The sequence below is a fragment of the Miniopterus schreibersii genome (genome assembly GCF_964146895.1).
Source record: "Miniopterus schreibersii genome assembly, chromosome: 20".
Lineage (NCBI taxonomy): Eukaryota > Metazoa > Chordata > Mammalia > Chiroptera > Miniopteridae > Miniopterus > Miniopterus schreibersii.
Window position 1 is genome coordinate 3896126 of NC_138122.1, and position 12179 is coordinate 3908304.

Consider the following 12179-nt stretch of genomic DNA (forward strand, 5'->3'; position numbering starts at 1 on the left):
GCACAGAGCTGTGGGGCAGAGCACTGGGTCACCCCACCCCTGGAACTGACTTGAAACCGGAAGCCAGACATGCTCTGAAGGTTAAGAGGAAAGGGGTGAGAGTCAAGATAAACGTACCAACGATGCACAGTCCCCACCTGCAAACCCACACTCCAGCAAGGCTGGCACCAGCAAGGTGACCCGGCCTGGCAGACTGGGCAGAACCACTGCGAGTCGCCACCTGAGGTCAGGAGTGTAGCTCAGCTAAAACCCCGAGGCTCCAGGTGACAGACTCTCTAGCTGCCGGCCTACCAGAATGTGAGCAGTCACGACAGGCAAGTGTGTTAGACAGAAGAGGGGACAGAACCATGAAGGGAGAAGGTGTCCTAAAAGGATGGCCTGGGGAGAGAGAAGCAGAGAAGTCTCTATGGGCCCACATTAGCCACCCAAGCCTACATGCTACAAGCTTGTCAGCTTGCCCTGCCCGTCCGAAGGATAACAGGATGCCCTCCTGGAGCATGTGGCTCCGTCTGGCTTCCGACTTCGCCACTGTCCAGCAGGTCAGAGAGAAGCCTGCACGGCATGGGACTGCGGGAGACACACAGTGCTCATTCTCAGAGCTCGCCTCATCAACCTCAGGCTGCAACCTGCAGAGAGCTCAGAGGCCAGCAAAAAACCAGAGCCACCTAATGCTAAATGGTGGCAGCCCAGTTCCCAGCCAGACCCTTGGAAGAACAGCACATGGCTCTGGCCTCTACCTCACCACCCCATTCATACAGAAGAGCAAGATTTAGTTGCTTCAAATGCCACTCAGATGATGTCTCTCCCAGGTTCCGGGACCTACAGTGGTTCCCCATTGAGCTGAATCCTGTGTGTATAGAGCACCATCCACAGAATCTCATGGCTGGCTGGCTGGCTGGCTGGCTGGCTGGCTAACTAATATCCAAACTCTCCCACAGAAATCATAGTCTGTCAGCCCATCACCTCCCCACCCTCATTCTCCCACATCCCTCAGCAAGACCACACATGGGCATCTATCCCCATCTTGAAGCCAAAATGCCCAAATTCTTTCCCAACAGGCGTTTGGTTCCCAATCAAAACTCAGCCCCCACAGGAAGCAGATCCCAGGTTGCCTAGGGAAAGGAGGGGGGAGCAATATGGGGACCAAGGGGAATATCTAAAGGGTACAGTTTGTTTGTAAGGTAACGAAAATGTTCTAAAGTTCACCGTAGTGATAGCTGCACATATATGCGTGTATACTAAAAACATTGAATTGTGTACTATAAAAATGAGTGGATTTCAGGGTATGTAAATTATATCTCAATATAAGAAAAAAATCTCAGCTCTGGACCCATCTCCACAAGGAGATTTTCCCTGACTCATGAGTAAAGGGGAATCAGTCATTCGCTCGTTACTATTGTGTTCATCGGCAAACATCTCCAACCACATGAACAGCCCAGTACAGCGCCAGACAGCGCCAGTGCAAAGCCGAACTGCACAGGATGGCCTGGGAGCACTTCAGTGCTAAACTCCTGGGCCCTGGGCCCCCACACCATGCTAACATTGCCACTTCCTCCACTTCCTTCTCCCCAGGGTGAGGGATAGAGAGCAGTCTCCTGATCCTCTTTGTAAATTCAGTTTAGCAGTGAAAACCCACAAGCTGTGGCCTTGGCCCCTGGCCTCCTACCAGATCAGTGAGGACGCCGCAGCGGACCTCACGGTGCTTTTCTCTGCATGTGGAGAGGGAGGTGTGGGGTGGACACATGAGGAGGAAAGAGGCCAGGCTGAGGCTGGTATGCTTAATCCCCCTAATCCAAGCCACAGCAGAGTCCTCTTCCCAATCCTGTAACATGAGGAGTCCCAGGTGTGGCTCCAGGCCAGGTGAGTACATAACCTCCCACTCTCAGCACACACCACGCCATGTGAGACACCCAGCCTGGCAGTCCTCCTTCACCCTGCGCAGCACTGGGAAGCTTACAAAACACTTTCACGTGTATTACTCTTAAGACTTCCCATTAACCCACAGATATCCTTCCCCAGATGGGGCAGGTGAAACCTTCAAGGGAGGTGTTCAAGACTCCACAGCTGCCCGGCCGGTGTGGCTCAGCGGTTGAGCATCAACCTAGGATCCAGGAGATGGAGGCTGGATTCCCGGTCAGGGCACATGCTCGGGTTGTGGGCTCCATCCCCAGTGGGGGGAAGGAGGCAGCCGATCAATGACTCTCTCTCATCATTGATGTTTCTCTCTCTCTTCCTTCCTCTCTCTGAAATCAATAAAGACAGCTAATAAATGACAAACTTAAATGTAACCCTAAGTCTCTCAACTTTAAGACCAATATTGTTTGTATCCTATTGCCCCTAAATGCCATCTCCTTCCCAGAGAATCTTGTTGGGCACCCACACTTGATTGCTTTTCTTTCCAAGAAGCCCTCCATTTCCAAGGACTAAAAATGATGGGGGTTTGCCCCAGCTGGTGGCTCACTTGGTTGGAGCATCATTCCATACACCAAAAAGGTTGTGGGTTTGATTCCCAGTCAGGGAGCGTACTTAGGCTGTGGGTTTGATCCCTGGTTGGGGCACATACAGAAGGCAACCAACCTCCCTCCCTCCCTCTCTTTCTCTTCCTCTCTCTCTAAAATCAAGAAAAAATAAATTTTAAAAATGATGGTGTTTTGTTTTAACCACAATCCAGACAGAATCCAACAGGAGGCAGTATAACAGTGGTTAAGAGTAGAGATTTGAGTTGGATAAATTTGGTTTGAATCCAGAGTCTGCCTTTTTATACAAAATGCATATATTCTTCTACTGCAACAAGCCACCATTTAAAAGAACTGTCTTAAATCCTGCCTGATTTTAAGACTGTGTTCTCTACTCCAACAAAAATGAAGATTCCACTGAATCTTTAGACAATTCTCAAAAACAGAGAAGCTTTCCTTCAATCTAACCACATCTACTCCCTCCCCACCCTGGCCAGCAATGCAGGACTCTTTCTCCATATTTTGTTCTCAGCAATCTCAAGATCAAAACCGGGTCTCCTTTAGGGTCTCTCACATTTGAAAAGAAAACTGACAAACCATAATGAACTATTTTAGTTCAAGATTAGCTCCCACCAAGAGTTCCCCATTTCCCTCTACGCTGTGAAAAAAAGAATTGTTATCCCTGGGTCCACAAAAAGCCCCAGAACAAAGCTCTCCACGTGCATCTGCTGGGATACCCACATCTAGTCACTGCACCCAGGAAAAGAGAGGCCCTGGGCAGCCTAGAAGACTCATTCTCTGTGTGACCCTGCTGACTCCACAACGGCGCCTCAGAGACACAGGGCTCACCCTGTTCCCTTCTTTTTTGTAGTATTATTTTATTTATTTAAATCATTTTTTATTTTTCAATTACAGCTCACATACAATATTATATTAGTTTCAGATGTACAACCCAGTGATTAGACATTATATAACTTGCTAAGTGATCATCTCCACAAATCTTGTACCCACCTGACACCATCCATAATTATTAAAATATTATTGACTATATTCCCTGTGCTGTACTTTACATCCCATAACAAGTCTGCAACAATCAATTTGTACTTCTCATTCCCTTCACCTTTCTCACCCATCCTCCCAACCCCGCTTCCATCTGGCAATTGTCAAAATGAGTATTTCTGTTCTGCTTGTTTATTTTGTTTTCCAGATTCATTTGCCGATAGATGTGTATTTATTGCCATTTTACTGTTCATATTTTTGGTCTTTTTTTGGCTCACCCTGTGCTTACACCTTTGTCCAGACTGTCTCCCTTTCCTGATGACAGGCCCCAACCCCAAAATCCCCTACCATTTTCTACTGCCTATCTGTATTTGTCCTGGTTTGAGTCTCTTCCTTCCAGAAGTCTCCCTCCTCTCTTTTCTTATACAATCAGCACCATGTGGGACACAGAGTATGTCATCCAACGGTTCCATTTCTTCAATAGAAGTGAAACTCACATGTCTTAATTTCTTATCCAAGTCTTTTCCCATCCAGCTTCTCAACTTCCCATCCAGCTTCTCAACTTCCACACCCCCTCATTCTACCCAGCCCTCCCCCCAACTCCCTCCTGGAGCACATCACCATGAGCTGATACCAGACAGGGCTGGCAAGAGCATTCAATAAGTACTTGTTGAGTTGAAATGAATGAAATTGATCCGATTGGGAGGAGTCCCAGGGGAGGTGGCCAATTGCCGATACTCCACACAAGGGCACAAACCACTGCTGAGAGATAGGGCCCTAGAGTCTGAAAGTAAATGGATGAGGTCCTCACAAGGCCGAGGGCTGGGCTCAAACACGACTCCTGGCCAAGGCTCTATAGAGCAGCCCTATGGTTTGTTTTCTTTCTTAATAAGATTGTTTATTAAGGCTTGTATTCTCCTAGAGGAAACGTTATCCCATGTTGTCCGTGACTCCGTCCAGTTCAGAGACACGGTCCTACGGTACTCCATATCGATTCTCTGCATAGGGAAAGTGAGCTTCCCCCACTACTCAGATGCCACATTCACGCGGGCAAAACAGCTGCTGGCACCCACCCCCCCACCCCACCCCCCACCCCCGCCACCTCGAGCACAGACTGGGCCTGGAGGTCTAACGGCTCAAGAAAGGCAACCTGTTGCTGCCAAAAATAACAGAGACTGAAATGGAGCGTTCAGAAATACAAGTGCAAGCGGGGAAGCCTTGAGGTCTCTCCCGTCCGCTGCCCCCAGTCTGCAGCCTGCCTCAGAGCGTTTCCGCGCGGGTTCAGTTCAGAGGCGGGCGGGGAAGTGCTCGCCCGAGGCCGGCACAGGACGGGGCGCAGTCGGTACGCGCCGCTCGGGCGCTCAGCATTGGTGGCGCTGCGAGGCTCAGAGGGTGGAGCAGCCTGAAGCCCTCGCAGACGTTAGACACTCGTCAAAGTCAGGGCCCCGGCCCCGGGCCGCAGCCGGGACGAGAGCGGGCGCCGAGATGCCAGGACCCGGCGCCGGCGCCCCGCGGACGCCCTGGGGTGGGGGCTCCGCACTCCTCCCCAAGTTTCCGCCTAAGTTTCCGCGGCGCGGCCCGCGGCGGGCAGGGAGGGGGGAAGGGGCCGGCGCGGACCTACCTGCTGTCGCTGCGCTCCTTCCGCTCCCTCACCCTCAGCCACTTGCGGAGGAGGAAGCGCTTTCGGCGCGGGGACGCGCTGGGTGTGGAGCAGTTGGACCACGGAGTGTCCTCGTCGCTGGAGGGCGTGATCTCGATGGCCGGCAGCTGCAGGAGCTCCTTGCCGGGAGCCAGGACCCCGGGCAGGTCGCGCGCCAGCCCGGCCTCGGGGCTCTGCTCCTGCACGTTCCTGGAGCGGCGCATCCTGCAGCGCCGGCGGCGGAGCGTGGGGGTGGACGCGGGGGACCAGCCCGGGGCGCCCCGCCGCGCGGGCACCTGCAGGGCGGGCGGCTGCGGGCTCTCCATCGGCTCGGCCGCCGGCATGGACCCGCCGCGCTCACGCTGGGCGGCGCCGGCGGCGCGGGCTGCGGGCACCGGGCTCCCCGGGCGCCGCCCGCGCCGACTGTCCCGCCGCCGTCCCTGCGCCCCGGCGCCTCCGCGGGCTCGGCAAACTCTCGGCGGGTGCGGGCGGCCGGGCGGGCGCTGCGGGAGGCGGGCGCCGCGGGAGGCGGGCGGAGAGGAAGCGGGCGCTGCGCGAAACAAGAGGGGAGGGGAGGGCGGGGCGGGAGGCAGGTCGCCGCCGTCCGTCCGGGGCCGGCGCCGCGGCCGGGAAACTGCGCGGACGCCCGGGCCGACCCCAGGACGGGCTGTGCCACCGGCCTGCCCGCACGCACAGCCCAACTTCCCCAAAGCGACACCGGGCCGCGCAGCGCCCCATCTCTCTCCCCGGCTTTAAGGGGGAGGGCGGGCGAGGGGGGAGGGGTCAAGGAATTCAGGGCTCGCTCCCCAAGGCCGCCCCCGACACGGGGGGAGGGGGGCGCTTTCCCCTGGCTCTCTTCTCCTAAGGGGGGCAGGGGGGCACGGGGGCCTGGGCGTAGTCAAGGGGAGGGAGAGCAAGTTTCCTGGAGGCTGCTTCCCAAACGACAAGCTGAGAAGAGAGGACAGACCTGTGGAGTAAACTGAGACAGCAGACATGACATACCAAGGAACGACAGACAGGGTCTGAAAGACACAGGACACACAGGACCAGAAAGGAAAAGGACTGGCCCCTGTACATCTTGAGCTACGCTGTCAATTCCATAGCCCACGCCAAGCAAAGAATCAAATCACAGGGCGAGCACCCAGGGGCACAGCATCCAGCAGAGCCCCAGGGTGCCCAAGGGAGCTGAGGGTGCTCCCTCTGCACCCCTGGGGTGTGATTTAATTCTGCATTAACCTGCAAGGGGAAATGGACTGGGTCACAAAAAAAGTCTAATATGTCTCCAGTCATGGACCCTAGAAAGTTTGGGTCAGGCCTGTAGTGTCCCAAGCTGTTCCGAACCACTCACTCCCTAGACCCAGGTACCAACCTGAGAGATTGGCTCTAGACATGATCCATCCTATTGAGCACTCTGTAAAGACTGAGTCTAAAACAGCCCAGTTTTTAAAAAATATGTTTTTATTGATTTTTAGAGGAGGGAGAGGGAGAGAGAAACACCAGCTGCCTCCTGCACGCCCCCTACTGGGAGTGGAACTTGAAACCCCAGGCATGAGTCTGGCTGGGAATCCTAGGGGGGGCCTCTTGGTGCATGGGACAACAACCAACCAACTGTGCCACACCAGCCAGGGCAAAACAGCCCAGGTTTTATTTTTTATTTATTTATTTAAAATATATATTTTTTTATTTCAGAGAAAAAGGGAGAGGGAGAGAGATATAGAAACATCAATGATGAGAGAGTCATTGATCAGCTGCCTCCTGCATGCCCCCAGACTAGGGATGGAGCCCGCAACTGGGCATGTGGCCGGACTGGGAATCGAACCTCAGTCTCCTGGGTCATAGGTCGATGCTCAACTGCTGAGCCATGCCGGCCAGGCAAAACAGCTCAGTTTTTAGAGCAGAGACTCTATGGCCCATTCTCCTCCCTCCCAGCACAGCACATTTCCCTCATCAGAAAGTCCTGCAAATGAGAACCCAAGTAGAGACTAGCTTTCAAACAGACCAGGCGAACACAAAAGGATGCACCATCAGGTCCACACTCTGATTCACCTACTCTTCTCTGTTCCTGTGTGAGTCTAATTTCTGGTTGGGAGCTGGTGCCCAGCTTCTCTGCCAGGATGAAGTTCATGGGAACATTTCACAAGTGTCCCAAAGCTGAGGGAAAATCCCATCCCTAAAGGTCACAAGAACTTACTGCAAGAAAATATGTCCCTACAGTCCAGCAAGACATCAAGTGTGACAGCTGGCCATGGACCCCTGGTGCCCTGCAATGACACATGGGAGGGGTGGGGGGAGTTAAAGGCATCCTGACATTGCACAACCTCCAAGAGGCAGAGGAAAATGGGAGTACTTTCTGCCCAGGGGAGAGAGATACTGTGGCCAAAAAGTAAAGGCCAGGCCCACCCATAAGTGACTCCCCAGAACATCAGTTCCCTCTTATTCCTGAGTCTCCACATCCGGCCATTGGCTCTCTCAAGGGTGGTTTAGTCACTCTGTTTTAACTCCCGGATGTGGCACAGAAAGGAGAAACCCCTTCCCGTCAGGTGTCAGGCCTGGCAAGAAGCAGGACACTTCTTCCGGCTCTGGCTCTGGCTCTGGCTCCGGCTCTGGGGATGACAAGGAGGCTGAGCTGTAACTGCAAACTTCAGGACCCGGAGCTAAACCCAGGCACCATGAGGATTTGCTCAGTGCCTGGGATTTCCGCCAAGGACCGCTCTGCAGGGGATCTGATAACCTCCCAGTTCAAGGAACCTGCCTATTGAGACTGGGGTCTCCAGCGGTTCAGGAGAGAAGGGAAGCTGGGATACCAGCATTCAATAGGAAGCCAAAGACAGACAGACAAACAAACAAACAAAAGAGGGGAGTCCACAATAGAGGGGCCAAAAGATTCATTGGGTATTCTGGGGAAAGGGAGGTTCACAGGGGAGCAGGCCCCTTTGAAGTTTACAGTGAGCACCCTGAATTTCAATGCAAGCCTCTTAAAAGGAAGGACAGTCACCAGCTCCTTCCCACACACTTCAGCCACTTTTTCCACCCACGATAGACTCGACCTAAAATCTAAAATCCTATGAGATTTAATTTAAGCAGTCCTTGAGGATGATCATTTACATTTCACCTGACCTGAGGAAAAATCTCCTCCAAACTAAATCTGAGATGGTTTCAGTTGGCTGGGAAGCAGATGCCCAGGGTTCCTCGAGCATTTCACACTGTCCTTGCTCACTTCCACCTGTGCTCCCTTCTTTGCTTCAAGCCGTAATTTTTTCATTAAAACCTATTCAAAACACATCCTCTGCCCCCACCCCAGCTGGTTCTGTTTACTTTTACTATGGCACTAGAAAGTCAGGTGATAAAGGGACACTTGGAAAAATGAAATACCCTACAACTGTGAGCTATCACTGCTGTTTAGACTATAAGCAGCTTGAGGGAGGAAGCAAGTTTCCGCTTCCTCTGATTCACTCCAGAGCCCTGGATGTTTTGTTTGTATAGTAACCTTTACACTTCTGTAAATGTCTTCCTTATGAAACATTTTATCTTCCCAGCAACCTTGGAGTGAGGTAGAACTTTACCCAAGGATAGAGATAAATAACAATAACAATCCTCAATGACAAAGTCAGAGCTTGAACTGGGTCTTCTGAAGCCAGTTAGAAGCCCCCCAAAATCTCAACAAATGCACGAGCCCTGGGAAGCAGGTCCCCTGTAGCCCAGCATTTTTCCAGCCCTGATTTTAGTTGGATATATCAGGAAATAACATGTCAGTTATTTTATTGCAAAAATGGAAGTGCAAAGTTTTGAAAAGCTATTTCCCAAAGCAGCTGGTGTCAAGGGGTCAGGACCAGAGTTTCCAGGACCTGTTTCGGAATCTCAGCCACTGCTTTCCTCTCCAAGCGCCCCTCCCACTTCTCTCCAGTTTGGCTCTCAGCAGACTCCTGGTTCCCTGGGAAACTGGCCTCCCAGACAGGTGGTGGCCAGCACAACCTGGCCTCCCCTGCCCCCACCGGCTGCCAGGCCTCTGACGTTAGGTGCGAGTTCATATTACCAAGCAATTGTTTATTCTCAGCTGTTCAGGCTCCTTTTTCTACAGACACAAGACACCCAACACCTGTCTGATACTTCTGGAGACCCACAAGTTACACAGCCATTATTCAGCCAAAACTTCCAGGAGGGACCAGAGGTGAAAACGTCAGCTGTAAAGCTTGATTTCTCCTGGTGCACATGCGGCTGCGAGTGAGATGGAGGGGCAGGTCCCCACCAACCCACCATCCTGCCTGCCCAGGGATGCCAAGGGCGGGCGATCCCTGTGAGCACAGAAAGGATACCCCTCCAACATGGGTGCAGAGGACAGAGACTCTCCCAGCACCGTCTTTGCCCCACAGCACATCGTGAACGGCCAAACCCAAGGACTGGGCCCTGCACAAGAGAACGAAGCTGGTGCTGGGCAGACAGGAAGTGGAACTTGTTGCTGTTGGGGACACTGGCAATAGTGACAGAAGTTGGTGCTGCAGAGCAGTGTCATTAACTGTCTGCAGATACGAAAGGAAGCATGGCCAGGTACTGTTCTCTAGCTCTCCTGTTACTAAGCAGGAGGGACTGAGTTTGTGGGGAGCTCAGTGTGGAGATTCACCCTAGATGAGGAACATTTACTGAGAGTAAAGCCAGTTAAGGACTGGAACGCATGGCCACGGATGGTCAAAGAGTGGCCTCCTCTGCACATCTGTAAAGGTAACTGGAGCCTAGTTAGAGGCAGTAACGGGAGATTTTTCTCTTAAAGGCCCAGTCCCCACCCTATCACTGTGGGTCTGTAAGGTCCAGATTTTCTCTCTAAAAAAAAAAAAAAAAAAAAAGCAATTCACTTATGCTAAAACAAAGTTCATTTGAATCGACATATTTCTGGCCCAGGTGTTTTGATTATTGGATACTAAGCACCTCCCTGAATCCCACAAGCATTTTAATATCTTGCATAATGAGAGAGAAATACAGGGATCAAAGAGTAAGTGATGAGGCAAGGAGCTGGGCATGGGGAGTCTCTTGTTTCTGTTACTTTCACAGATCCCTACCTCATCTCCCCATGGAGTGGCTAGCTGCTGAAGAAGCCAGAGGAAAGCACACTGAATTCGTGTGGCTAGAGGAGGGTGGAGGGTGCTAGAAACAGAATTTACATAGAACACAGTTGACTGGCCGCAGTGTCCAGCTTCTCCTTCTGAGGAAAAGGCAGAAAATGCTGCAAGACTTGATGGCATCTCAGTTCCTGCGGACAGAGGGCCGATGAAACCTCCCAGCCGTGGGGGACGCACAAGGTTGGCCGAGCGCTTCCTGCAGCCTTCGGCAGGGGCCAGGGTGAGCAATGACGTTGCCTCGGGAGGACTGTCATAGATAAGCCTCCCTGGGTTTTGCTCATCAAAAAGCTTAGGAGCCTAAGAAGAATGTTTGCACAACACTTGGCTGCCCCTGTTCCTGACACCAGGATACCAAGGCACAGGCCAACATCATGTTCTGTCCTCTAAATCTTACAAGGACAGTATGCAAACCAGGGCTGGAAAAGACGTCCTGAGGTTGCTCCATCCATCTCCCTGCTACCACCCCTAGGAGGGCGGGTGGCATGCCCTGGGTGTCCGCTTCTGTCCTTGGAAGGTTCCCCACATACTATCTGCACCACCCACTAGTGATTCAGTGCACAGGCCCAAAGGTGTGCTGTGGGAGCTTTAGACGCCTTCCTCCATTTATTAGCTGTTTGACTTGGGGATAAGTTATTTAACCTACCTGTGTTTCGGTTCCCTCATCTGTAAAGTCTCCCTCCTCGGGCTGCTGTGAGCATTAGAACAGTGCGGTGCACTGAGAACAGAGTTAGCACACAGGATGTGCTAGGAATGTCAGTCTTTGTTACTTCTAATTAAGTCTTCTTTATAATACCCGTGCTGGGAAACAGGACTATTCATCCTTGATTTTCAATTCAGTCTAACACCATAGGAATTGTTAAGCTGGGGCACTGTGTGCGCCTCCTTAGTGAGTGAGTGCTGGGGATACAGCGAGACACAGTGTGTGCATTGCGCACACAGCCCAGCAAAGCAGTTAATTAATTAAGAGAAAATATAAGTGCAAACAAGGTGTATGTGGAAAGGTAGATACATTTTAAACAGAGGGAAAGAGGCGGCCTAGGCCGGCTGTATGGAGGAATTGGTATTTAAGAATTAGTATGAATTTCAGTGGAAAAGAACAGGCATTCTGGAAAATAAGGGAACAGTCTGAGTAAAGGCGCTGAGGAGTAAAACCTCAGGGAGAGTTTCTGAAAATAGGGAGAGAAGTTGGGCATATGGGAGGGCACAAGAGATGAGGCTGGGCAGGAGGGTCTGAGTGCAGGGAGTGTTGAAAGTTTAGATTTTATTCTTTAGACAATGGGATGCTTTTCAAGTTTTTTGGGGGTGGGGGCAGTGCCATGATCGTCCTGTATTTGAAGAACATCAGTTCTGGTGACAGCGTGGAAAGGTACGGGAGAAGCAAAAGGCAGGACTCACAGGGGCCAGTGCAGAGACTATGACTCAGCCAGTCCATGTCTGTGGACTGTCGGCTGCGTGCAAACAGTTCCGGGAAGAGACGGGGAACACCTGAAACAGGGCAGGAGAGAAATGCGGGCTGAGAGGCGGGCAAGGCAAAGAAAAGCCCTGTGGAGATTTACTCAGAGCTGTGAATTGGAAGAAAACCGAGAATGAGGATGGTTCGGAAGCCAAGGGAGGAAAGGAGGCGCCATTTATCGAATGGTGACTGCAAGCCAGGCACTGGCTCCGTGCTTCACACAAAATCCTATGTGACCTCCCAGCCACCCAAATGGATACGGAAACACCGCTGGAGGGAGACAGATTTTAAAAGGCGACTTGTCCAAAGTTCACACAGGTAGTAAGGGGAAGGGGAGCTCAGATTTAAACTCGGTCTTTAAAACTCATGCTTCTCAATCATACCGCATTTCAAAAAGATATTTGATGCCAAATGCCGTGATGAAGCCAGGCAGGGGGAAGACTCACATAATTCTGGTAGACTTTGTAATTCGGTCCCTGATGACCTCCAAGAGGGACGCAGCTGCTGCACGTTAAAGGGTA

The 12179-nt window shown here is 52.1% G+C and overlaps 1 protein-coding gene across 3 annotated transcripts in view; it reads right to left on the reverse strand.

The window, feature by feature from the left end:
- Positions 1-5438, reverse strand: part of GRAMD1B (GRAM domain containing 1B) — a gene marked incomplete at its 5' end in the record, with an annotated part of 162716 nt that extends 157278 nt beyond the window's left edge. For all 3 annotated transcript variants that reach the window (XM_081123592.1, XM_081123591.1, XM_081123590.1), the window contains one exon: positions 5077-5438. In XM_081123592.1, the coding sequence (XP_080979718.1) occupies positions 5077-5438 (362 nt within the window). The remainder of the gene's footprint in view (positions 1-5076) is intronic.
- Between the last annotated feature and the right edge of the window lie 6741 nt (positions 5439-12179).